The 26283-nt window shown below is 48.6% G+C and overlaps 1 protein-coding gene across 1 annotated transcript in view; it reads left to right on the top strand.

The window, feature by feature from the left end:
* The window catches only part of LOC119978187, a 92617-nt gene extending 66647 nt beyond the window's left edge, over positions 1-25970 (top strand). The window contains exons 10-18 of the mRNA XM_038819617.1: positions 7455-7584; positions 9509-9671; positions 11134-11251; positions 15581-15699; positions 18872-19071; positions 20547-20666; positions 23220-23364; positions 23593-23691; positions 25734-25970. Of these exons, the coding sequence (XP_038675545.1) occupies positions 7455-7584; positions 9509-9671; positions 11134-11251; positions 15581-15699; positions 18872-19071; positions 20547-20666; positions 23220-23364; positions 23593-23691; positions 25734-25880 (1241 nt within the window). The 3' untranslated portion in view covers positions 25881-25970. The remainder of the gene's footprint in view (positions 1-7454; positions 7585-9508; positions 9672-11133; positions 11252-15580; positions 15700-18871; positions 19072-20546; positions 20667-23219; positions 23365-23592; positions 23692-25733) is intronic.
* Positions 25971-26283: the final 313 nt, after the last annotated feature.

Raw genomic sequence — 26283 nt, 5'->3', positions numbered from 1 at the left:
CCAAACTGGCCAGCTTTATTTATGCAGGGAGTCTGCTAATGATTTCTCCGCCCCCCTCATTGGGGAAGCTCATACTCTGCAAGCTTCATGTAGAGATCCTCTATGCGAGGCATTGGGTATCGGTCAAGTCGGGAAGCCGTATTCACTGTAAGTTTATAGTTGCTGCACAAGCGAACTGTGGTATCTGGCTTCATTTCAGGTACAATTGGTGCTGCCCAGTCAGCGAAACGGACGGGCCTGATAATACCCAAAGTCTCCAAACAAATGAGCTCCCCTTCTACCTTCTCGAGCAAGGCGTAAGGCACCGGGCGCGCCCGGAAATAGCGCGGCGTGGCTCCTGGTTCGACTTGGATACGGGCTAAAGCCCCATTTATTTTCCCCAAACTGGGCTGGACTACATCTGGGTATCATCCTAGCACCTCAGTCAACCATCCAGAAACTGTTTGGAGGATGTGCTGCCACTGCAGCAGCAAATGGCGCAACCAGTCCCGACCCAACAGGCTGGGCCCATGGCCGCGCACCACGATAAGTGGGAAACGCCCCTCCTGGAGTCCATAAACAGCAGAGGTCATCGTAGTTCCTGCAATGTCCAATGGTTCCCCTGTGTAGGTGGCCAGCCTGGCCTGTGTGTTGGTTAATAAAAGGGCCTGTATACGCTGCTTGATGCGGTCTAATGCCCACTGGGCGATCACGGAGACGGCTGCGCGAGTGTCCAACTCCATCTCAAGCGGGTGACCATTGACCCGTACTGTCACTTTATTGGGGGCCACACGGGGAGCTGCCACACAATGCAGTTGCAGGCAGTCGTCCTCCGTCTCCACGTCCTCGGGAGTAGTCGCCACAGGTTCATCCAAATGAAAGGTACGGCCCCTGGGCTGGCCCCAGTTTCGGTCGGAACGACGGCGCCTCTGGCGCCCCCAAGACTGGCGTCCGCGACAGGGTCGGCGCCTAAAAGTCTGACACGGACATGGCTCCTCAGCCATTGGTTCTGGAGAAGGCTCCCTTCGGGGAGGAATGTCCGACGGCCACTGGCGTCGATCCGGACGTCGCCTTGCCCAAGGTACCACAGGGGTGCAGGGGGACGTTTTCGGACGGATGGGGTTGCGCCCCAAGGCCTGCACCTCCATTCCCTGTAGCTCCTGCACTCCTCGTTCTGCCCTCTCTCGGGATAATACTATTTGAATGGCCTGCTGAAAAGTCAATGTTGGCTCGGCTAACAACTTTCTCTGGGTGGCCGCATTGTTAATACCGCAAACCAAAGGGTCGCGTAACATTTCTGATAAGGTCTCACCACCGTCACAGTACTCCGCAATCCTGCTTAGCCTGGGTAAAAAGTCGACAAGGGATTCTCCTGGGGTCCTCTCAGCGGTATTAAACCGGTAACGTTGGACTATCGTGGATGAGGTTGGGTTAAAATGTTGCCCCACTAAGTTCACAAGTGCATCAAACGTTTTGGTGTCCGGCACAGCTGGGTACGTAAGGCTCCTAATCACCCCAAACGTATGCGGGCCACAGGCGGTGAGCAATATGACCACCTGGCGCTCGTTTTCGGTGATATTGTTTGCCCGGAAATAGTAATGCATCCGTTGAGCGTACTGGTTCCAGCTTTCCAGCGCAGCATCAAAAACATCCAAACGTCCATACAGAGGGGCTGGTTAGGGGCTGGTTTAGCACACTGGGCTAAATCATTGGCTTTGAAAGCAGACCATGCAGGCCAGCAGCACGGTTCGATTCCCGTAACAGCCTCCCCGAACAGGCGCCGGAATGTGGCGACTAGGGGCTTTTCACAGTAACTTCATTTGAAGCCTACTCGTGACAATAAGCGATTTTCATTCATTTCATTTCAGAGGCATGGTGTGATAAAAAAACAACTTCCAACCTGTATCCAACAAAAATCCAGGGAGGTGGCTTCAGCAGTGTAGACAGCTATTCACTTTAACCCTTGTCGCCAGTTTTGTGAGGGCCACGAAGAATCCAGCTAGGACAGATGTCAGAGGTATGTTCTTTACTCAGAGTAGTAAGGGTGTGGAATGCCCTGCCTGCAACAGTAGTGGACTCGCCAACACTAAACGCATTTAAATGATCATTGGATAGACATATGGACGACAAGGGAATATTGTAGATGCTCTTTAGAGTGATTTCACAGGTTCGGCGCAACATCGAGGGCCGAAGGGCCTGTACTGCGCCGTAATCTTCTATGTTCTATGTTCTATTTTTAAAAATCTGGTTAATTGGTATTGAAGTTAAGTGCTGTGTTACTGGGCCAGTAACCCAATGGCTTAGGCTATTAATTCAGAGGGTGTGTGTTCAAATCCCCGCATTATCAGTTTAAGAATTTGAATTCAGCTTGAAAAGAAACTGGTCACCGAAAGTTGGTGTCAGTGAAAGTGACAAAAAAGCGATGGAGCTGTCACAGAATATGTAACCTGTTCACTAATCTCCTTTGGGGAAGGGAGCCTGTCTGTGTTATGTGACTCCAGTCTCACACTAACAGGGTTAATTGTTATAAAACCATTGAAGAAGCCCAGAAAGCCACTCAACTCTCTCAGAGACACGTACAGCACCAACAGGGGCTGTTCCCTCATTGTGCTGCTGGTGGAGTATTCAGGGATCATCAAATCAGCCCAACTCTCCGTAGTCCTGTAAATGTAAGAAAATCAAAGCCACTTTTTAACAAAAGTACTCAGTGTGGCAAGGGCACAGAATGCACTCAGCTGAGGGATTTCTGTTCATCAGCAGTAGTGGTTTGGAGCAGTGTTTCAGACTGAGCTGGCTCGGTCCTGAGGATATTGCCTCACTCTACATACCCCTCACTCAGCATACCCCTCACTGGGCATACCCCTCACTCGGTATACCCCTCACTCGGCATACCCCTCACTGGGCATACCCCTCACTCAGCATACCCCTCACTCAGCATACCCCTCACTGGGCATACCCCTCACTCGGTATACCCCTCACTCGGCATACCCCTCACTGGGCATACCCCTCACTCAGCATACCCCTCATTGGGCATACCCCTCACTCGGCATACCCCTCACTCGGTATACCCCTCACTCAGCATTTCCCTCACTCGGCATACCCCTCACTCGTAATGTCCCTCAGACATTTCCCTCACTCTGAAAACCCCTGACTCAGCATACCCTCACTCTGTATACCCCTCACTCGGCATTTCCCTCACTTAGCACACTCTCACCCCTCAAATTACTCACCCTGCGTATCTATCACTCAGATTTCCGTCACTTGGCATACCCTTCACTCGGGAGTTCCCTCATTCGGTATATCCCTCACTCTGCATTTCCCTCACTCGGTATATCCCTCACTCTGCATTTCCCTCACTCGGTATATCCCTCACTCTGCATTGCCCTCACTGGGCATGTCTCTCACTCTGCATTTCTCTCACTCTGCATTTCTCTCACTCTGCATTTCTCTCACTCTGCATTTCCCTCACTCAACATGCCTCTCACTCGACAGTAACTGGAAATAAAGGATAATGGTCGGCAAATGCTGTTATAACCTGCACGGATCCTATTGGCTGGGGACAACTGGTTACCCAAAAGCACGGTAGCACAGTGGTTAGCACTGTTGCTTCACAGCTCCAGGGTCCCAGGTTCGATTCCCAGCTTGGGTCACTGTCTGAACGGAGTTTGTACGTTCTCCCCGTGTCTGCATGGGTTTCCTCCGGGTGCTCCGGATTCCTCCCACAGTCCAAAGATTTGCTGTTAGATGGATTGGCCATGTTAAATTTCCCTTAGTGTCCAAAAAAGTTAGGTGGGATTGCTGGGTTATGGGGGAAGGGTGGGGGCATGGATTTAAGTAGGGTGCTCTTTCCAAGAGTCGTCTCGAAGGGCCAACTGACCTTCTTCTGCACTCTAAATTCTCTGATTCTTTGATTCTACCCCATGTTACATGAGGAACATTAGCTCCCACAATAAGAGGGCGGTGGAAAACATCAGGAGTACAGCTGGATAAATAGAGCTGGCCAGAGTGGTGCCGGCTAGTGAGGGGACAAGTAGTGAAAGACTGGGCCTGTGTACATATTATTGCAAATTAAGTTTCTTCTGTTTGACTTTACAAACTCGTGCTGGATCCTTCCTGACCCTCACAGAAAATGCCCTTGTGAATGGAAAGTTGTTTCAAGTGGTGTTCCTTGGGACTTGGTGTTGGGACCCTTACTGTTTGTGGTATATATTAATGATCGATTTGTATGTGAACGTGGGACCACGATTGGGAAATTTGCAGATAACACAAAGATTGGCTGATTCGAAAGTGTAGAGGATAGCTATAGGGCGGGATTCTCCGACCCCCCCCCCCCCCCCCGCTGGGCCGGAGAATCGCCCGGGGGCGGCGTGAATTCCGCCCCCGCCGGCTGCCGAATCCTCCGGCGCCGGGGCTTTGGCGGGGGGCGGGAATCGCACCGTGCCAGTCGGCGATTCTCCGGCCCGCAATGGGCCGAGTGGCCGCCCATTTTAGGCCGGTCCCGTTGGCGTCAATGGGACCTGGTACTTACCGGCGGAACCTGGCTCTGCGGGCAACCTCGGGGAGGCGCGGGGGTTTCTGGCCCCGGGAGGTGCCCCCACGGTGGCCTGGCCTGCAATCAGGGCCCACCAATCCGCGGGCGGGCCTGTGCCGTGGGGGCACTCTTTCCCTCCGCACCGGCTGCTGTGGTCCTCCACCACAGCGTGTGATGACCCAGCACACGCTGGCATTCCCGCGCATGGGCCTTCGGCGCCGGTCGGCGCAGTGCCAAGCCACTTCCGCGCCGGTTGACGCCGCGCCAGCCCCGTCGGCCTAGTCCCTGAAGGTGCAGAGGATTCCCCACCTTTCGGGCTGCCCGACTGCGGAGTGGTTCCCACCCATTACCTCCAAAATGATAGAGATAGGTTGGTGGAATGGACGATAAAGTGGCAGATGGATTTTAAGACAGAGAATTAAATACAGTGTGAGGTCATGCATTTAGGGAGGTCAAACAGTTACAGGGAGTACACAATAAATGGGAATATACTAAGAGGATGAAGTGAGAGATCTTGGCGTACAAGTACACAGGTCCCTAAAGACAGCAGTTGCAGTAGACAAGGCTGTTAAGAAAGCATATGGAATGTTCTGCTTCATTGGCAGAGGGATAGAATATAAAAGTCAGGATATAATGTTGCAATTTTATTTCCACTGGTGAGGCACAACTGGAGCATTTGTCTGGAATTCTACAGGAAGGACGTAGTGGCTTTGGAGAGGGTGCAGGAGAGATTCACAAGAATGTTACCAGGGCTGCAAAAGTGTAGCTATGAGGAGAGATTGGATAGGTTGGGGTTATTATCCTGGGAACGAAGAAGGCTGAGGGGTGGCTTAATTGAAGTGTACGAAAGTATAGGTGGAAAAGATAGAATGGACAACATAAAATAATTTCCCTTGGGTGGAGAATTCTAGAAGGGGAAATGGATTCAAGATAAGTGGTCGAAGGTGTAGAGGGGACATGAGGAAGAACTTTTCTACGCAGAGGGTAGTGGGAGTCTGCATTCGCTGCCAGAGTTGGCGGTGGAAGCAGAGACCCTAAACTCTTTGAAAAAGTACCTGGAACTGCACCTTAAGTGCTCTAAGATCAGGGCTACTGACAGGGTGCAGGAAGGTGGGATGAGAAAGGGCACCTGGGTCTCCTCGGGCTGGCATGGACAAGATGGGCCAAATGGCCTCCTTCTGTGCTGTAATCTTTCATTGGTTCTATGGTCAATGGATGAGCAACCTGTCCATGACAATGTGGTACATTCAAGGGGGAGTTAACAGGAATGTACCCGTATTTGAGCACGCTATATCAGGGATTCTCTGCATCCGTGAGTATCAGTCCAGATGGTTCTGTTGCCTGTGCAGTGGCAGGGTGCAAGATATCTGCTCTGAGCTGGGGAGGAACATGTTGGTTGTGTTACCCGCTGGCACCAAAGGCACAGATAGGACTAGGAAAGAGGTTCTACTCAGGGTGTATGAACAGCTAAAGCATCAATTAAGAACCTGAAAAGAAATGGGGTGTGATTCTCCATCCCGCTGCACCCATTTTCTGGTGCGATGTGCCCCCTCTGGCAGCGGGATTCTCCATCCCTGCAGCCAGCCAATGGGGTTACCCATTGTGGGCAGCCTCACGCCGTCAGGAAATCCGCGGGCGTGTGTGCGGACCAGCGAAATGGAGGATCCCACTGATTGTGAATCCTGTCCATGATCTCTGGATTATGACCTCAGCCACCAGCAAACTGGTGTTGGGTCAATCGGATTAGAGAGATGAATGTGCGGCTCAAAGATTGGTGTGAGCGAAATGGGTTTTTGATCATGAGGCAATGGCATCAGTCCTGGGGGAAATGGGAGCTGGACCATTGGGACAGTCTTCACGGAAACCAGGCTGGAACCAGCGTTCTGGTGAGTCATATAACCAAGGTGGCAGAAAGAGCTTGAAACTCAATACTAGGGGGAAGGAATCATGCCAGAGGCAGTGTAGTAAATCAAAGGGACAGTGATTTGGATAATGACAAGTAGAGTATCCAGGGGAGGGACTGACATACAAACTTAAGAGAGCATTGGCAGCTAAGGCCGGAGAATTCAAAAATGGCAAAAGGACAGAAATTCTGGCTCTGTATCTGTTGTACAGAAGCGCGCGGATCGTGGTGTTCATCATTTGCCTTTGCTCTTCGAGGTGGCAGACATTGCCAGTTTGGAAGATGCCCTTGAAAAATCTTGGTGAGTTGCTGCAGGTCAAGTTGTAGCGAGAAGCCAACAGAGCCATTGTGCGGAGGTGGTGGAGACAGCGTCCACCAGGGTGTTTGGATCATCTGTTTATCGCATCAATGGCTTTCCAAAACGTGTATCACTCAATCCAATCCTTGACAAAGGATTCTGGTGACAAAGACAGCAGGCTCATTCAGAGCCAACCATTGCATTTCTGACCCTTACAGAACAGAAAAGATGTTATGGAACTACATGTGGTCTAGTCCAATACATAAATCACTAAATCTTAAACGATTGTTGATTACAGATTGTGTGCTCCGTGTTTATACCGTCCTGGTGCCATCTCCACACTGTGAGTTTTTCCCACTCAATGGACAACTTACACAGCAGCTGACCTGCCATATACAAATAAGCTCAATGTCATCCAGACAGTAATTCATTGCTTATCAGTACCTGAGGCAAAATGTACAAGTTCCAACACCCCAAGTAACTACACTAATCATTTCTCATGGGTTTGTAAATAGAGTTTTGATTTCTTTATCGGTTACAATTGCATTAATAGGTGCCATTGACATTTAATCATGTGATAAATTGTAACTTTCCCAGGTTTGATGTTACTTAAATTGGAAGCAATATTTGTTTTTTCAACAAGGTCATCATGATTGACATTTCCCATTATGGATAAACTTTTAATTACCTGATCCAAATCTGTCGACCACGGAATGGATTGATCCTGATGACTATAAAAGCAGCAACAACCAGAACCCATTCACATTGGAATTTGACATTTCCTTGTGGTTTTCTTCAACTACTCGAAGAGGCAAAAATGAAGTGGTTGCTCATTGCCCTTGCGTGCATTCAGCTCTCTGAATGTTTAGTCAGGTAAGGTTTTTTTTCGATTGTAGCCAATTGTTTTTTTCCAATTAAGGGGCAATTTACAGGTCCAATCCACCTACCCTGCATATCTTTTTGGTTTGTGGGGGTGAGACCCATGCAGTCAGGGGGTGAATGTGCAAACTCAACTTGGACAGTGACCCAGAGCCAGGATCGAACCCGCGTCCTAGGTGCCGTGATGCAGCAGTGCTAACCACTGCGCCACCGAGCTGCCCAGTCAGCTGGGAATTTGTGAGCATCCTTGGTTTTGAAGTTTGGATATGTGTTGAATGTATCCTCACAGAAGAAAATAATGCTATCAAAACACTTGGTGTTTGGTTTGAACGCTTCAATTATGTTTCTCTCTCTCCCACCATTCGGAATGTAGGAACAGGAGTGGGCCATTAATCCCCTCGTGCTGGTTCTGCCAGTCAATGAGATTGTGCATGATCTCCATATAGCGGCCTTTGACTTATTCCCTTAATACTGTTGGGCAACAAAATTCTAACAATCTCAGCTTTAAAATATACAATTGATCTAGCAGCCACTGCCAGTTGTGGAGAAGAGTTCCAAACGTCTCCCATCCTTTGTGTGTCGAAGTTTTATCAACTTTCAGTCCTGAAAGGTTCAGCAGCTGTAATCTGTAGACTATTCCCTTAGACCGTGACACCTCAAACAACGGAACTGGTTTCTCTCTATCTACTCTATCTTTTCCCCTTAATATCCTGAAAAGTTTGATCAAATTACTTCTTAATCTTTTAAATTTAAGGGAATGAAACCCTGGTGTGTGCAAGGCCCTCTCATAATTAATCATGTGGAATGCAGGTGTCATTCTGGTAAATCTATGGTGATTGATGAAGGACCCTGAGATGCCCTCAATTACACCTCGAGAGAGATGGTTGGTAACACAAAGGCTTTAATTAGCAGAGAACCAGACAGCTATCGAGAAGTGTGTTCACTGCACACTGCCCACTGGACATTACCTTATATATGGCTCCCTGGGGGTTGGAACCGGAGGCGGTGTACCCCAGGATTCCAAACCCGGTCTTAAAGGGATCATTACATTAAAGGTGCAGTAACCATTCATCACAGACCCTCCTTCTCAACCCTGCCCCTCGCCTGAGGTGTGGTGACCCTCAGGTTAAATCTCCACCAGTCAGCGTTGCCCCTCAAAGAGGAAAGCAGCCTATGGTCATCTGGGACTGTGGTGAGTTTGTCTACCTCTACCTCTAACCTACATCCAAAGACGTGCGGGTTGGGTGGATTGGCCATGATAAATTGCCCTTAGTGTCCAAAATTCTATGATTAACCTAGGACAAAAGTTTGGCACAACATCGTGGGCCGAAGGGCCTGTTCTGTGCTGTATTTCTCTATAATTCTATAATAACACTCCGGGTGTGAGGGATTTGAATATCGAAACATGACTTCTACCCCCATGTATTGTAGTCCTATAGACATAATGGTCACCACGAGCCTTTTAGATTATTCTCTGTCTGCTTGTGACTTGTGCACAATAGTAACAATGCCTGGGTTCTTAATGGGCCAATTTGCTGTCGGGCCCAATGTTTCACTCAGATGTCTGCACAGTTATAAAATGGCTACGAAAGCTCAGGAAATTGGGCGAAGAAGCTTCCATTAGCTTTACCCTCAGTCCCTTCTGCCAGGGACGTTGCAACCAGCTGCTTCATGTTGACTCAATTATCATATTGTAGCCTCACTAAGGCAGCCAATTTTGAATCAGTTTGTACGTGTACCTTCATACATCAATCTCTGTTTTTTGTAAATGCTTCTTTTGTTTACCAATCACAACATAGTACACAGAAGGTTATAGCTTGTACACATGAAACTGAAAGGTGCAGAAAAAGAAATTTGGTTTGATTTAGAAGGACGTATCTGCCTGAATGTTGATCCATTTTCACTCTGATCCTTGCAGAGTGAAACTCTTTAAGGGTAAATCTGTCCGCGATGTCTTGGCAGAGCGTGGTTTACTCGAGGAGTTTCTGAAAGAACACAAAGACAATCTCTACCCAAGATTCCGTGGAGCATCCAAGGGGCAGTCATTGGCTTCAACAGATCCACTAGTAAACTACCTGGATGTAAGTAATCTGTACTGTTTTTAAAGGAGATCAGCTTACAGAATACAATTGAAACAGTCACATCCCGGTGGTGTTTATTGCATTCTGCCCTTTATTAACACTGCCACGTGTATCTGAAACCCAAAAGTGCAGCAAGTGTTGAAGTTGGTCATTTTGCGATGGATATATATTAGCACAGCCCTGAGGGAGTGCTGCATTGTCAGGGATACCCTCTTTTAGAATGGACATTAAACCAGGACCATGTCTGCCCTGTCACATAGATGTAAACAATTTCGAGCCACCTTTTGATGCAGTGCAGGGGAGATCTACCCAACAGTTATCACTGTACCAAAGTTACTAATAAAAATCTGCTGGTCATCACAGTGCTGTTTGTGGGATCGTGCTGTGCGCAGATTGGCTGAGTTGAGATCGGCCATGATTCTATTGAATGTTGGAGCAGGCCCGAGGGGCTGCATTGCTGACTTCTGCTCCTCATTCTCTTCATGGAGAAGTTACAGCACAGAAGGAGGCCGTTCGGCCCATCTTGACCATGCCAGCCTGAGGACACCCAGGTGCCCTTTCTAACCCCACCTTCCTGCATAGCCCTGTACCTTACAGCACTTAAGGTACAGATCCAGGTAATTTTTAAAAGAGTTTAGGGTCTCTGCCTCCACCGCCAACCCGGGTAGCAAATTCCAGACTCCCACTACCCTCTGCGTAAAAAAGTTCTTCCCCGTGTCCCCTCTACACCTTCTGCCACTTATCTTGAATCTATGTCCCCGGTTCGAGAATTCTCCACGACGGAAATAAATCAACCCTGTCCACTCTATCTCTTCCCCTCATAATTTTGTACATCTCAATTAAGTCACCCCCTCAGCCTTCTTTGTTCGAAGGAAAATAATCCCACCCTACCCAATCTCTCCTCCTAGCCATTCTGTCCTGATTGTCATCATGATTCTTACACCATAACAGTGACTACACTTCATAGATACTTTACTGGGCTAAGTGTTTCGGGATATCCTGAAGTTGTTCGGTTTAAATACACAATTTCTTTTGTCATTACCAGAATAATAGAACAGGTAATGAATCTGATTAATTCAGTTTCAAGATCGCTAATGAAACTGACAATAGCCACTCGCCATTCCGACACATTTATTACAAAGTTTTTAAGCTGCCTCACTACGTGAACCTGTGGAATATTTGCTAAAAGTGGCTGCGCCACCTTTCAAAATCTTAGCTTGACATTTGAAAACCAAAGGAGTTTGTTTTAATTAAACTCTGAGGACAGAAACATTTTAGCTGGTTGGAAAATGGATGCAAAACTTGTTCCCATTTTGGTTGGTTAGTATGCACTCCCTAAATTATTCTTAGAAAACTCCAAAGATTTAAGCAGGTCTGACCTGTAACGCAACTCTACTGCACTTTACTATCTGAGAAACAGACACATTCCTAATTATACATTTTTCTTTCAATTTCCTGACAGCTGTCGTACTATGCTACAATCAGCATTGGGACTCCACCTCAGAGTTTCCTTGTCATCATTGACACTGGCTCTTCAAACTTTTGGGTTCCATCGAATTACTGCTACAGTTATGCCTGCAGTAAGTACTTCCAGATAATAGCAGAAGTTCTCATAATAGCACATGTTGGCTTTTTTTGAACGCATAACGGTTTACAGAAGCTTGAGGTGATACAGTTATTCTTCTTGACTTAGAGTTGCTTCATTATGAGCTGATAGTGCAATTGTTAAACACTGAATCCCCACTTGGCTGGGTGGGAAGCAGCTGATCGTGGAGGTGGGAAAACTTCAAATGAGCAGCACAGAGAACTCCTGAGATACTGTCAGGATTCAGCGGGCAGAGAGGAGCAGCAGCTGGGGGAGAGGAGCAGCAGCGGGGAGAGAGAGGAGCAGCAGAGGGGGGAGAGGAGCAGCAGCGGGGGGAGAGAGGAGCAGCAGAGGGGGGAGAAGAGCAGCAGCGGGGAGAGAGGAGCAGCAGCGGGGGGAGAGGAGCAGCAGCGGGGGGAGAGGAGCAGCAGCGGGGAGAGAGAGGAGCAGCAGCGGGGGGAGAGGAGCAGCAGCGGGGGGAGAGGAGCAGCAGCGGGGGGCAGAGGAGCAGCAGCAGGGGGCAGAGGAGCATCAGCGGGGAGAGAGGAGCAGCAGCGGGGAGAGAGGAGCAGCAGCGGGGGGAGGGGAGCAGCAGCGGGGAGAGAGGAGCAGCAGCGGGGGGAGAGGAGCAGCAGCGGGGGGAGGGGAGCAGCAGCGGGGAGAGAGGAGCAGCAGCGGGGAGAGAGGAGCAGCAGCGGGGGGAGAGGAGCAGCAGCGGGGAGAGAGGAGCAGCAGCGGGGAGGAGAGGAGCAGCAGCGGGGAGAGAGGAGCAGCAGCGGGGGGGAGGAGCAGCAGCGGGGAGAGAGGAGCAGCAGCGGGGAGAGAGGAGCAGCAGCGGGGAGAGAGGAGCAGCAGCGGGGGGAGGGGAGCAGCAGCGGGGGGGAGGGGAGCAGCAGCGGGGAGAGAGGAGCAGCAGCGGGGGGAGAGGAGCAGCAGCGGGGGGAGGGGAGCAGCAGCGGGGAGAGGAGCAGCAGCGGGGAGAGAGGAGCAGCAGCGGGGGGAGAGGGGCAGCAGCGGGGAGAGAGGAGCAGCAGCGGGGAGAGAGGAGCAGCAGCGGGGGGAGAGGGGCAGCAGCGGGGAGAGAGGAGCAGCTGCGGGGAGAGAGGAGCAGCAGCGGGGGGAGGGGAGCAGCAGCGGGGGGAGGGGAGCAGCAGCGGGGAGAGAGGAGCAGCAGCGGGGGGAGAGGAGCAGCAGCGGGAGGAGAGGAGCAGCAGCGGGGGGAGGGGAGCAGCAGCGGGGAGAGAGGAGCAGCAGCGGGGAGAGAGGAGCAGCAGCGGGGGGAGAGGAGCAGCAACGGGGAGTGAGGATGATGGGTGTGTGTTAGACCCAGTCCTATAGCAAAGCCCGGTCTCCAGTCATCTCAGATTTCCCTCCCATTGGGCCAACTTCTCGCTCTGTTGGGACCGTGTGGAGGTTGTAACGACCACCCCATGTTAAACAAATCCATACACAGGCATCTTCATCCCAACCCTACCCCACCCACCCAAAAATTCATCCTTGACCCTGAGGGACCAAGAAGGAATCACCACAACCAATGCTAGCTTTTTATTCCATATCTATTTTTAATTAATTGAATTTAAATTCATCAGCTGTTGAGGTGAGATTTAACCATATCTCTGTACCATTAGTCCTGGTCAACTTGTTATATTGAAATGAACAGAATCATCTACTTGTGGTGAATGTAATTCACACTGTAATATATATGATACCATATTATTGTAAGCGCCGTTACGTTGCCCAGGATTGCAGACATGGTTAACTAAATCGCCCAGTATCGGATTTTTTCCACAGTGGATCTGAAGTCTGCATACCACCAGCTCCCAATCCGCCCGGAGGACCGCCACTACACGGCATTCGAGGCCGATGGCCGCCCCTTCCATTTCCTCCGGGTTCCCTTTCGGCGTCACTAATGGGGTTTCGGTGTTCCAACGAGCAATGGACCGAATGGTGGACCAGTACGGGCTGCGGGCCACGTTTCCGTACTTGGATAACGTTACCATCTGCGGCTATGACCAGCAGGACCACGACGCCAACCTCTACCGTTTTCTCCAGACGGCTCAGAAACGAAATCTCACATATAACAAGGAGAAATGCTTTTTCCGCACAACCAGACTAGCCATCCTCGGCTATGTCGTGGAAAACGGAGTCCTGGGTCCCGACCCGGATCGTATGCGCCCCCTCTTAGAACTCCCTCTCCCTCATTGTCCCAAGGCCCTCAACCGGTGCTTGGGATTCTTTTCCTACTACACCCAGTGGGTCCCTCAATATGTGGACAAAGCCCGCCCACTCTTCAAGGCCACACTGTTTCCCCTGTCTGCTCAGGCGCGCCAGGCCTTCAGCTGCATCAAGGAGGACATCGCCAAAGCGGTCATGCGGGCGGTGGATGAATCCACCCCCTTTCAGGTTGAGAGCGACGCCTCAGAGGTAGCTCTTGCAGCCACATTAAATCAGGCAGGGACACCAGTCGCATTCTTCTCCCGTACCCTCTCCGCTTCGGAACTCCGACACTCGGCAGTCGAAAAGGAAGCACAAGCCATTGTGGAGGCTGTTCGTCACTGGAGGCACTACCTCGCAGATAGGAGGTTCACCCTCATCACCGACCAAAGATCGGTTGCCTTCATGTTTGACAACTCGCAAAGGGGCAAAATTAAAAATGATAAAAATCTGGGGTGGAGGATCGAACTCTCCACCTATAGCTACGATATTAAGTATCGACCGGGGAAGCTCAACGAGCCCCCAGATGCCCTGTCCCACGGCACGTGCTCCAGCGCGCAAAACAACCGCCTGAAAGCCATCCACAACGACCTCTGCCACCCGGGGGTCACCTGGCTCGCCCATTACATCAAAGCCCGAAATCTGCCTTTCTCCACTGAGGAGGTAAAAGCCATCACCAGAGACTGCCCGATCTGTGCGGAGTGCAAACCGCACTTCTATAGACCAGACAGGGCCCACCTGGTCAAAGCTTCTAGGCCCTTTGAACGCCTCGCGATTGATTTCAAAGGGCCACTCCCCTCAACTAACAGGAACGTTTACTTCCTAAACGTTATAGACGAGTTCTCCCGCTTCCCCTTTGCTAACCCGTGCCCCAATATGACCTCCCACACAGTCATTAGGGCCCTGCATAGTATCTTCACCCTGTTTAGTTTCCCCAACCACGTACACAGCGACCGGGGTTCGTCCTTCATGAGCGACGAGCTGCGTCAGTACTTGCACGACAAGGGCATTGCCTCGAGCAGGACTACCAGCTACAACCCCAGGGGGAACGGGCAGGTGGAGAGGGAGAATGCGACGGTCTGGAAGACCGTCCTACTGACCCTCCGGTCTAGAAAGCTCCAAGTCTCCCAGTGGCAGGATGTCCTCCCAGACGCGCTCCACGCTATTAGGTCCCTCTTATGCACCGCGACCAACCAGACCACTCACGAGCGGCTCTTTAGTTTTTCCAGGGGCACTACCGCGGGGGTCTCTCTCCCGGCATGGCTGAAGACACCGGGCCCTGTACTCCTCAGGAAGCACGTCAGGGCGCACAAAACTGACCCCCTTGTAGAGAAGGTGCGCCTGCTTCACTCCAACCCCCAGTACGCCTTCGTAGAGTTCCCTGATGGCCGTCAGGACACCGTATCCCTCCGGGACCTAGCACCTGCAGGATCCAGCACCCCCACTATCACTGCAGAGGTACCCCTCACTCTACACCCCACCCAGCCACCCCCTCGCGCTCCTGAGCCCACTAGCTCGCTACAATTGTTTCGCGTACCCGCACCGGCTAGCTCCCAGTGCCCCCAGTCCCCAGTCGAACCAGACGGGTATGGAGCTCGGACGCAATTACCCCCCCGGAGTCCGCCATCGTACTCCAACCCACAACACCCATCCAGCCACCACAAGAGGCTGCAACCCCGGTGCTCCGCAGATCGCAGCGGACGACTCGACCACCGGACAGACTCAATTTGTGAACCACCACCCCCACCGGACTTGATTTGTTTGTAGGGGGTGAATGTGGTGAATGTAATTCACACTGTAATATATATGATACCATATTATTGTAAGCGCAGTTGTGTTGCCTGACCACTAGGGGGAGCAGCACTGGGAATGCATACGAGTTTGTACAGGGCTCCACCCTTGGCTCCGCCTACGGCTCCTCCCCCTGGACTGCTGTATAAAGATCGATGCCCAGAGCCAGCCGACCAGTTCATCCAGGGTTCATCGTGTTACAGGCTGGCTCTGTTGTAAGTAGATTAAAACCACTGTTCATATCTTAAAGCACATATCTCGTGAATTAATGGTCTCATCACTACTAACACTGAGTGGATAAAATGTGCTTTTCTCGTAGGGAATCATGCCAAGTTCATTCCAGAAGCCTCCTCAACATTTCGGATGGGCGCAAAATCTGTTTCCATTCAATATGGCGGTGGCAGCATGACTGGTATACTGTCATATGATACTGTCAATGTAAGTCAAACTAGTTGATTACCCATCTCTGCGGGGCTCATTGCCCCGATTGAATTCAGCTTCACAGATTGATTTTTTATCCTTTCGTTGGATGTGGGCATCGCCGGTTAGGTCAACATTTATTGCCCATCCCTAATTGCCCTTGAGCACCTGACCGAAGAACAACTTCCTGCCCTTTGTATTTCAGCGTCCTTGAGTTATAATGAAATGAAGTGAAATTAAAATCGCTTTTTGTCACAAGTAGGCTTCAAATGAATTTACTGTGAAAAGCCCCTCGTCGCCACAATCTGGCGCCTGTTCGTGGAGGCTGGTACAGAAATTGAACCATGCTGCTGGCCTGCTTGGTCTGCTTTAAAAGCCAGCTCTTTAGCCCTGTGCTAAACCAGCCCCTTTTAGCCCCTTTTATACACTAGCAATCCATTGGCTTTTCTGATTGATTTTTGTACCTACCTACTGGCTTTGAATGATTTGTGTTGTTGGGCTCCTGAGTCACTCTCCTCTACCATTTTTAATTCCTCACCATTTGGGAAATATCTTTGCCAAAGTGCATGACTTCACACATGCCCACACTGAACTCAGAATGGCCATTCACTTATTCTATTTATGTTCCTTTGCAAGAATGACCTTCTACCTGCACTGTGTACTGTTACTCCTAACTTTATGTCATCAGCAATCTTATACAGTGATCAATTCCTTCATCTGAGTCATTTTTGTAAGGGGGCAATGAAGAATCCACACCGCGTTTTAGAGAGAAACAAAACTTATTTTATTTAACATAGTCCCTACTGGGCCTTCTGTAGTCGGTGCCTGACTGGCCGACTCTATTTATACAAAGACACATGGTCCTTGTTAAGGGTCCGCTGTCCCCTTATCGAGGGAGCTCATATTGTACAAGCTCCACGGGATAGTCGATCATCCCTACCCCGTGAGACACGCGTGGGTTATAACAGTCATCAAAAAATATGGCAAAAAACTGAGGTCCCAGAGCAGATCCCTACCACATTCCACCTTCCACATACATATCCTTTATCTCCACTCTCTGCATCCTACCTACCAAACCATTTCTAACCAAAGCCACATGTCCATCTTCAAAGAGTGGTCTTACTTTTTCCAATAATCATTTGTTTGGAACCTTATCCAATGCCTTTTGAGGTGCCCCTGATGTAAAATCGCTATTATCTACCTTTATCTACCCTTATGGTCACCATAGAAACCATCCTATCGGGCTGCATCACAGCCTGGTATAGCAACTGCTCGGCCCAGGACCGCAAGAAACTTCAGAGAGTCGCGAATACCGCCCAGTCCATCACACAAACCTGCCTCCCATCCATTGACTCCATCTACACCTCCCGCTGCCTGGGGAAAGCGGGCAGCATAATCAAAGACTCTCCCACCCGGCTTACTTACTCTTCCAACTTCTTCAATCGGCCAGGAGATGCAAAATTCTGAGAACATGTGCAAACAGACTGTAAAACAGCTTCTTCCCCACTGTTACCAGACTCCTAAATAACCCTCTTATGGACTGACCTCATTAACTCTACATCCTGCATGCTTCATCCGAAGCGATGCTTATGTAGTTACATTGTATACCTTGTGTTGCCCTATTATGTATTTTCTTAAATTTCCTTTTCTTCCCATGTACTTAATGATCTGTTGAGCTGCTCGCAGGAAAATACTTTTCACTGTACCTCAGTACACGTGACAATAAACAAATCCAATCCAATCCTACTCAAAAGATTTGGCAGGTTTGGACAGACATGCCTAACCTTTAATAGAGGCACATTGGCTCTCTCTGTCCAGTTCATATTTGTTTAAGTGCTGCATCACACACACCATAGTGACAGACAATAACTGGGTGCACTTCAAAAGTAACTCATTGGCTGGGAAACATTTTGGGATATCTAAACAATTTCTGAAGGTGCAGCATAAGAAGAGGTTTCCTGGAGCAGCACGGTGGCGCAGTGGTCAGCACTGTTGCCTCACGGCACGAGGTCCCAGGTTCGATTGCGGACCTGGGTCACTGTCCGTGTGGAGTTTGAACATTCCCCCCATGTTTGCGTGGGTTTCGCCCCCAGAAGCAAAGGTGTGCAGTGTAGGTGGATTAGCCATGATAAATTGCCCCCTAATTGGAAAAAATTAATTGGGTACTCGAAATTTATTAATAAAGAATTTTCTCTTCTTTAATTTGCAAACATTGTCAAGTCCACAATCTTTGTCATGTTGCCCTACTCGAGCTTTTGAGGCTAGTGTAAGAGCACGTAATTAGAATTGACGAGTTCAGTGCAACTGCCAACTATGGGTGCACACCTGACCCATGTGGTCATGAACTCGGATGCCACCTGGGAGTTTGGAAGGTTGTCCGCGTTCCCCCTGACATCTTCTCCATATATTGTGCGACAAAAGCCAGTTGGAGTCCAGAAATAGTTAAAGTCAGAATATCGTTTATTTACAGTGTGCAAGGGAAAGATTCAAGTCACAAAATGTCTCACTGAGCAGTTGCAATAACACACATTTATACACAATACAGCTTCTTGTGGGTGCGTACCAAAGGTTATTTTGACTGCTCTTGGCCTTCAATGTGTTCCCATTGAGCACATCCCATCATATTCTCACAGCTCGTGGGAAAGTGCGAAATGTTAAAAATAAACAAAAACAGCTACAGTAACTTCATCGCTAACAAAACGTATCGAGAATAATGTGTAAGATAAAGCTTCTGGACAAATACAGCAAATGAAACAGCTTTCAAAAATGTATCTCACTTTACAACTCAAAGTAATCGTGCTTACCCTTTATTTCTCACATCACATATCTTCCTCAGCTCCTGGAGGAAGACACGATGTTCCGGAAACTCTTTAAAACTCTTCAGTGGGATGGGTTAGTGGGGCCCACATCTGCCCATTTAGAGACAGCAGTGCCTCACCTCACTCGATACATTAGTGCCCAATGACTGAGACATTGCAGCAGAAACCTCCAGAACAGAGTGTTTATGTCCCTATCTTCACATTCCGAAGACATTCACCTAGTGAGGAGCAGCCTGAGGCTCTATACCTTCCAAGGGCAATTTTAAACAGAGACCAAGAAGGTGGCAATACCCTAATGTGTTCATATGTTAACTTGACCTTCTTACAGGACGACCGACTGTAAATATTTAAACTGTCTTCTTTTCAATTAGGTCGGCAACATTGATATCACCCAACAAGAATTTGCAATAAGTATGACTGAGCCTGGCAGTTACTTTTATTACGCTAAATTTGATGGAATTCTGGGATTGGGATATCCAAATTATGCCGTATCAGGCGCCACAACTGTTTTCGATAACATGATGTCCAAGAATCTGTTGGAGCAGCCTCTGTTTGCTTTTTACCTGACCAGGTGAAGTATTTTTTAACATTCACTGATGAATCCCTTCATAAAGAGCTTCCAACATAACCTGCACCAAACTTACCCTTTTCTTCAACCCCTCTTTATCAACACCTGGATTTTTCTCTGGCATAATTCAATAGGCGATACAGCATTGGGAAATTGAGTAATGTAGGGATGGGATGCCCGTAGATAGAACTCCACCCCCCCATCTGCCCTGCAGCAAAGTTTCCTCCAGCTCCCTGCCCCATCTGTCAGGGGTTTTAGCTGCCTGACTGTCTGTCACTCCGTGTATTCAAATGGTGGTGGGAAGGCCAGGGTCAGGGAAACCAGCCAATTTCCCTCCGTTCTGCTTCGGGACCATCACCAACAGGGAATCCAGATATGGCAGCAGTACATCATGGGGCAGAAATAGGAAGCAATAAAAGCTCTGTTGGCAGTGTGAGGGCGAGCATTGGTCATCACTACGTCCCTTAGGGCTCATCGTTTCTCCTGGAGGGCCACAGCTCATGGAAAGACTCACTTGGAAAAAAATATTTGATGTCTTTGAATTGCTTATGCCCCCTTTAAGAATCCCCTTTTGTTCTGCTCCAGTTTCCCTCTCTGGCTTTGCTCTGACTATCATTCTTCGGCCCATCCCACCACCCAGCCCTGTAAACTTTAATGAATAGAATTATAGAATTTACAGTGCAGAAGGAGGCCATTCGGCCCATCGAGTCTGCACCGGCTCTTGGAAAGAGCACCCTACCCAAGGTCCACACCTCCACCCTATCCCCATAACCCAGTCACCCCACCCAACACTAAGGGCAATTTTAGACACTAGGGGCAATTTATCATGGCCAATCCACCTAACCTGCACATCTTTGTGACTGTGGGAGGAAACCGGAGCACCCGGAGGAAACCCACACACACACGGGGAGGATGTGCAGACTCCGCACAGACAGTGACCCAAGCCGGAATCGAACCTGGGACCCTGGAGCTGTGAAGCGATTGTGCTATCCACAATGCTACCGTGCTGGTTAATAGAATCCTATGCAGCACAGAAAGATGCCATTCGGCCCATTGTGCGTGTGCTAGCGCTTTGAAGGAACTATCCAATTAGTCTGACTCCCCTGCCCATCCACAATAATCCTTTTCCCAACATATGCCCAATTCCCTTTTGCAATTTACTCTTGAATCCGCTTCCATTTTCTGCCCAGGCTGTTCCCCATTCCCCATCACAACAACAAATCAAATAAATCTGACCAGATCACGATGCAAACATTTAAAACCTTGTGGATTCACACTGTGCTGTGGTAGGATATAGTTGCATCCTACACTTAAGTTATCAAATTCTCCAGACATTCCAGCAAGCTTTCCAAGAGGTTAACAACTATTTTCAGGCACATATTTGACAAAAGGCTAATATGATGTGATCGTAGAAGCTGACAGAAATTCTGAACCTGCATACTTCCAGATTTAATTCATTTTTAACCTTTGATTTACAGAGAGAATGGTCAGTCTGGAAGTGAAGTTACATTTGGTGGAGTTGATCCAAACCATTACACAGGTCAAATTAACTGGGTTCCCGTCACCGTACAAGGATACTGGCAAATCCAACTCGACGGGTGAGTAAATGCCTATTAATAAATGTTACATGTTCGCGATAGAATTCAGCTGCAAAGATGTGGGGCGCGATTCCTCGCTCCCCAGGCCGGGTGGGAGAATCGCGGGAGCACCGCTCTGGCACCCCCCGTGATGCTCCCACCCCCCTCCCCCCAAAATGGCGTGTCGCGTTTTGCGGCATGCCGCTCGGAGAATCGCAGGTAGCCGTTTTTCACGGCGACCCCCGATTCTCCGGCCCGGATGGGCCGAGCGGCCTGCCGTTCCCGACCTGTACACGCCGGCAGCGAACCCACCTGGTCGCTGCCGGCGTGAAGATCGTGCGAATGGTAAGTTTGGGGCCTGTGGGGGTCGGAGAGGGGATCGAGCACCACGGCCGTGCTCGGGAGGAGACTGGCCCGCGATCGGTGTGCACGAGGAGTGGCCTCCGACGCCGTTGTGAAATACTCCGAGTTTCACAACAGCGTCGGCCTTTGCGAAGAATTCCGCCCCTGATTTGTGCCAAAATAATTTCCAATGGAAAGAGGTTAAATGTTGCAGTGCTTGCTGGGTAGTTTAACATTACAGGCGTGTCAAAGAGTAATATCAGGAATTAGCTGGGAAATGCATAATCCAGAGTTATTACGACTGATGTCAGGGCCACCGGATGGTAGTCACTGAAGGATGGGAAAGAGGGAATGAACTAAATGCACAGTTAAAGAATTGAGTTTTGAAGAGACTTTTGAGGATGAAGAATGTTTTTTTAGAATATTAGATATTAGAACAGTACAGCACAGAACAGGCCCTTCGGCCCTCAATGTTGTGCCGAAGGGCCTGATCACCCTACTTAAACCCACGTATCCACCCGATGGTGCTATGTCTTTTCGTCCGACGTCATTTCGTCCAACGACACTTCGTCCACGTCTTTTGGTCCAACGTCTTTTTGTCCGCCCGTCTTTTGGTCCAACGTCATTTTTTTCCGGTGATTTTTTTCGTGAAAGAATTTTTGTGACTTTTTACGTGTTTTTGTCGGATGATTTTCTTGGTCAAAGAATTTTTGTGACTTTTTGAGTGTTTTTGTCGAATGATTTTTTTTGTCAAAGAATTTTTTTGACTTTTTACGTGTTTTTGTCGGATGATTTTTTTTGTCAAAGACTTTTTTAGTAGCATAGTAATTTAGCATGGCCAAACTTGCTTAGTAGCACTCCACTCCACTTTAACTTTTGTAAATAGAAATCTTCTCAAATGCACATAATATACAATAAAGGATCTTTATTACCAGCCTCTTTCCTTTAACGAGCCTCGTTAAAGGATAGTTATTATCTTTCTCTCCCCTTTAACGAGCCTCGTTAAAGGATAGATATTATCGGTCTCTTTCCTAATCCCGAATTCGCCCATCCAGAAATGGCAAAGTTCAGGGAAGGGCTAATAATAGGCAAAAAGGCTCAAATTCTTCGGGGAGATCAGTCGACGTCATGTACGCGATACAAGAAAATAACTGAACGCCTCAAAAGATTGGTCGTTGAATATGTTCCTACAGCGAAAATTGATTTCTTAAGTAATTTCGGGAATTCATCCTTAGTAAACTTTTAGATATTTTTAAATGCATTTTTAGATTTTTTAACTTTTTAACTGCATTTTTCAGCTTGCATTTTACTTGCATTTCATCAATTACTTGCATTTTAGCAATTAAATTCACTTGCTGTATTGTGCCTGCTTTCTATCAATTAAATGCTTTTATACGGAGTTGATTTGTAATTGGTTAATTGGACGAAGTGACGTTGGACCAAAAGACGGGCGGACAAAAAGACGTTGGACCAAAAGACGTGGACGAAGTGTCGTTGGACGAAATGACGTCGGACGAAAAGACGCGACACGCCACCCGATACCCGTTGCCCAACAATCCCCCCATTAACCTTACACTACAGGCAATTTAGCATGGCCAATCCACCTAACCCGCACATCTTTTGGATTGTGGGAGGAAACCGGAGCACCCAGAGGAAACCCACACACACACGGGGAGGACGTGCAGACTCCACACAGACAGTGACCCAGCCGGGAATCGAACCTGGGACCCTGGAGCTGTGAAGCATTGATGCTAACCACCATGCTACCGTGAGGGAACAGAATTCCCAGCAAAACAATACGACAGAGACAAGCCCGATAGAACCAACAAAGAATGCAGAGTAATTGGCAGGCACAGCTGACGGCATGTGCTTTAGTGTTGGAGAAGATCACAATGATTGAGGTAAGCAAGCCGGTTGAGGAATATGAACGGAAAGAGGGAGGTTTTGAAGCCAATACACTGGATGACAGACAGTCAAATGCAAACCAGAAAAGTGAGAATCAAGATACATGGATCTGGAAAAACATTGCAAGACAATAGTTGAAAGTGTACGAAAAATAGAGTAGCCATACTGAGCGATTCAAAAATACAATCCGAATGCTATGTCTTATATTTACCGCAAGTATAATAAACATCTTGATGCACGATGCACACATTTGCGCACATTAATCTCAGTTGTCAATTAGATTTCCAAAACAGGTCACCTAACTATGAATGTCCTTTTACTTCCTAGTGTGAAATTAAATGGCCAGATGGTGGCTTGCCAAAGTGGTTGTCAGGCCATTGTTGATACTGGAACCTCGCTGATCTATGGACCTACCGCACCTATTCAGAAAATTCTGCGCGCGATTGACGCCGGCCCAGAAAATAATTATTGGGTAATTTGCATTGTATTTTATCATGGGAAGGAGATAATTTCATCTCAAATCTTAAAGTACAGAAGTTTCTTATATTAAAGGAGGTTCAGATGCATTGATAACGATATTTCACAATTATGCTAAAATTAAGTAAATTATCAGAATTGGTCAATAATTCAATTTAAACATAGATGTGAGCTGCCCCTTCAGATTATACCACTCTTGACTTCTTCTTTCTCTGTCCTACAGTATTACGTTTACTGCAATTCCGTGTCCAGCATGCCCGATGTGACATTCGTCATCAATGGAATTGACTATCCCATTCCTTCTTCTGCTTATGTGCTCAAGGTATGCTTTAACCCTTAAGCTGCTGGAATTCCCACAGCACCGTACACCATCTCCGGGTTACTGGGTTTAGAACAGATTTCAGTGCAATGGCATAGCCCAGTTTTTACAGTGAACCCTGATGCCAGCTGACTCTGTGTAATGTTCGGGAACAGTGTGTGGGATTCTCCGGTCTCCGACACTGAAATCGTGTTCGATGATCGGCCGCAGAATCGATGTTGGGGCCGAAATCGCAGGTGACGCCTCTTTTCCGATGCTTCGCCCCCACCAGAAACGGCGTACTTTAGGAGTACACCGCACGCCGTCGGTCCCGTGTGGCATTTATTTTCGGGAACTCGGCGTAGCAGCTGCGGACTAAGTCCAGCGTAGCCACAGTTGGGGGTGGGGGGTGGCGCGGGGGGAGCCGATCCGCGGGCCGAGGGGGTTTTGCCGGGTGCTGGGGCAATGGTGGGATTGGCCCAAGGCTGGCGGGCCTGGCCAAAGGGGGGTCACTATTTGGCAGGCCGACACCGTGCTGCACGGTGCGAGCACTGCCCTGCGCATGTGTGGCCACGGACCCGGCAATTCTCCGGCTGTATCCGCAACTAGAGCCAGGGGCTCGATGCTATGTGCCTGCTAGCCCACTCCGCCAGTCGGAGGATTGGTGGCCAATTTGCGGCGTTTGTTCGGTCGGTAAAAAGCCACCGTTCTCACGCCGGGGTCAGCGCTTAGTCTCAGAATCGGAGAACCCAGCCCAGTGTGCTTCTTAAAAATATATTTTTATTTAAACCAGAACATATATGAACATATACACACAGTCATTCAACAAACATAACCCACTCCCCACAATTTGACATTTTGTTCCTCGCTTTCTCCCCTGAACACTTCCCCAACCCTCCTTTCCCACACACTGGAAACAAACAAGCCCTCAAACAGGCATCAGAACAACTTCCATCGTGGCCAGAACCCCCCCCCCCCTCCCCCGCACCCCCTCCCAGCCCCTCAGGAAGAACATAATCTTTTCTAATACAAGGAATTCTGCTGCGTCTCCCAGCCACGTCAACATCCCCAGTGGCTGCACCGTCCTCCAATCCAATAGAATATGTCTCCGGACACACTGCAGCATGGTAACCATGAAGGGGAGTTCAGGCTGGTTTGTTCTCCCACCATAACGGAGGGGAGTTCTGACTGAACCTTTCCACCAGCTACTAACACATCTACCCTGAGAATGAGAATATCCTCTTGTTCTTCCCCAAATTGTGTCCTGACCCCTGTCACTCCTTGAAGCAGCACCGGCAACAAAATGACCATAGAAATCATGGAATTTACAGTGCCAAAGGAGACCATGCAGCCCATCTAGTCTGCACCAGCATCTAGAAAGAGCACCACACGTCTACCCCTTACCCGCAACCCGGTAACCCTACCCAACATTGTTGGACGCTAAATCCAATCCAATCGAACCTGGGGCCATGGAGCTGTGAAGCAACAGCGCTAACCAATGTGCTACTGTGCCACTGTGATGAAATGTTCATTCATCCATGTGGTGATGTGAATATTTTCAACAGGGGCATGGTGGCGCAGTGGTTAGCACTGCTACCTATGGCGCTGAGATCCGGGTTAATCCCGGCTCCGGGTCACTGCCTGTGTGGAGTTTGCACAGTCTCCCTGTATCTGCGTGGGTTTCACCCACACAATCCAAAGATGTGCAGGGTAGGTGGATTGGCCACACTAAATCGCTCCTTAATTGGAAAATAAAATTGGGTATTCTAAATTAATTTTTAAAGTTGAAGGTTTTCTGCTGGATTTTCCCTTACTGCAGACTCTTTCCCTTCAAAGTAATTAATTGCGCAAAGCGCTTTGGTCTTTTTCCCAAGGAAACATCAGGGTGTTCTGCTCATCGTGAAGTTTGGGGCAAGTACTTTGTTTCCTATCTGTCAATTAAGTATGTTTGTATGTAATGCAATATGTTTGCGTGTAATACCGCATGCTGCAAAAGCAAGTGTAATCTTAGAAGCAAACAAATATAGGAAAATCGGCTGATTTGTTCTTTATTACTTTACTTGCAGAGAACTTTGAATGGAAAACAATATTGTGGGAGCGGATTTGAGAACAGGAACGACGACGTCTGGATTCTTGGAGATGTCTTCATTGGAGTCTACTATTCCATTTTTGACCGAGGAAACAACCAAGTGGGTTTCGCCAAGGCTGCCTAATTTATTCCTCCATGACGTTGTTTAAGTTGCTTCCTTTTCCTCTCTCCAAATCACAACTACGAACATCGCCTGAATTCCTCACAATCTCCAAATGCACTGGCCAACACAGTAGCAGCACAAATGGTGAAAAATATTATTAGTAATTATTTGTACAGATGAAGATGACATTTGTTATTAAACCAAACAAGATAAAGGTTACCTGTTTAGCTGCGTACCGATGTACTTTGCAAATGATTATTGGAAAGGATTAATGGAGAATATTAAAAAATGAACATTAAAGTATCAGAAATGCATTAATAGCTCTGATCTCTTTTTTTGATATGGGTATTGGAGGAGAAAGAGATGCTGTCTAGTTCCTGCTTGCATTAGACATGTGTCTGAGGCTGTATTCTCTGCACCCCGA

The sequence above is a fragment of the Scyliorhinus canicula genome, chromosome 15 (genome assembly GCF_902713615.1).
Source record: "Scyliorhinus canicula chromosome 15, sScyCan1.1, whole genome shotgun sequence".
Lineage (NCBI taxonomy): Eukaryota > Metazoa > Chordata > Chondrichthyes > Carcharhiniformes > Scyliorhinidae > Scyliorhinus > Scyliorhinus canicula.
Note: the sequence above shows the minus strand (reverse complement) of the source record. Positions and strands in the feature narration are given on the sequence as shown.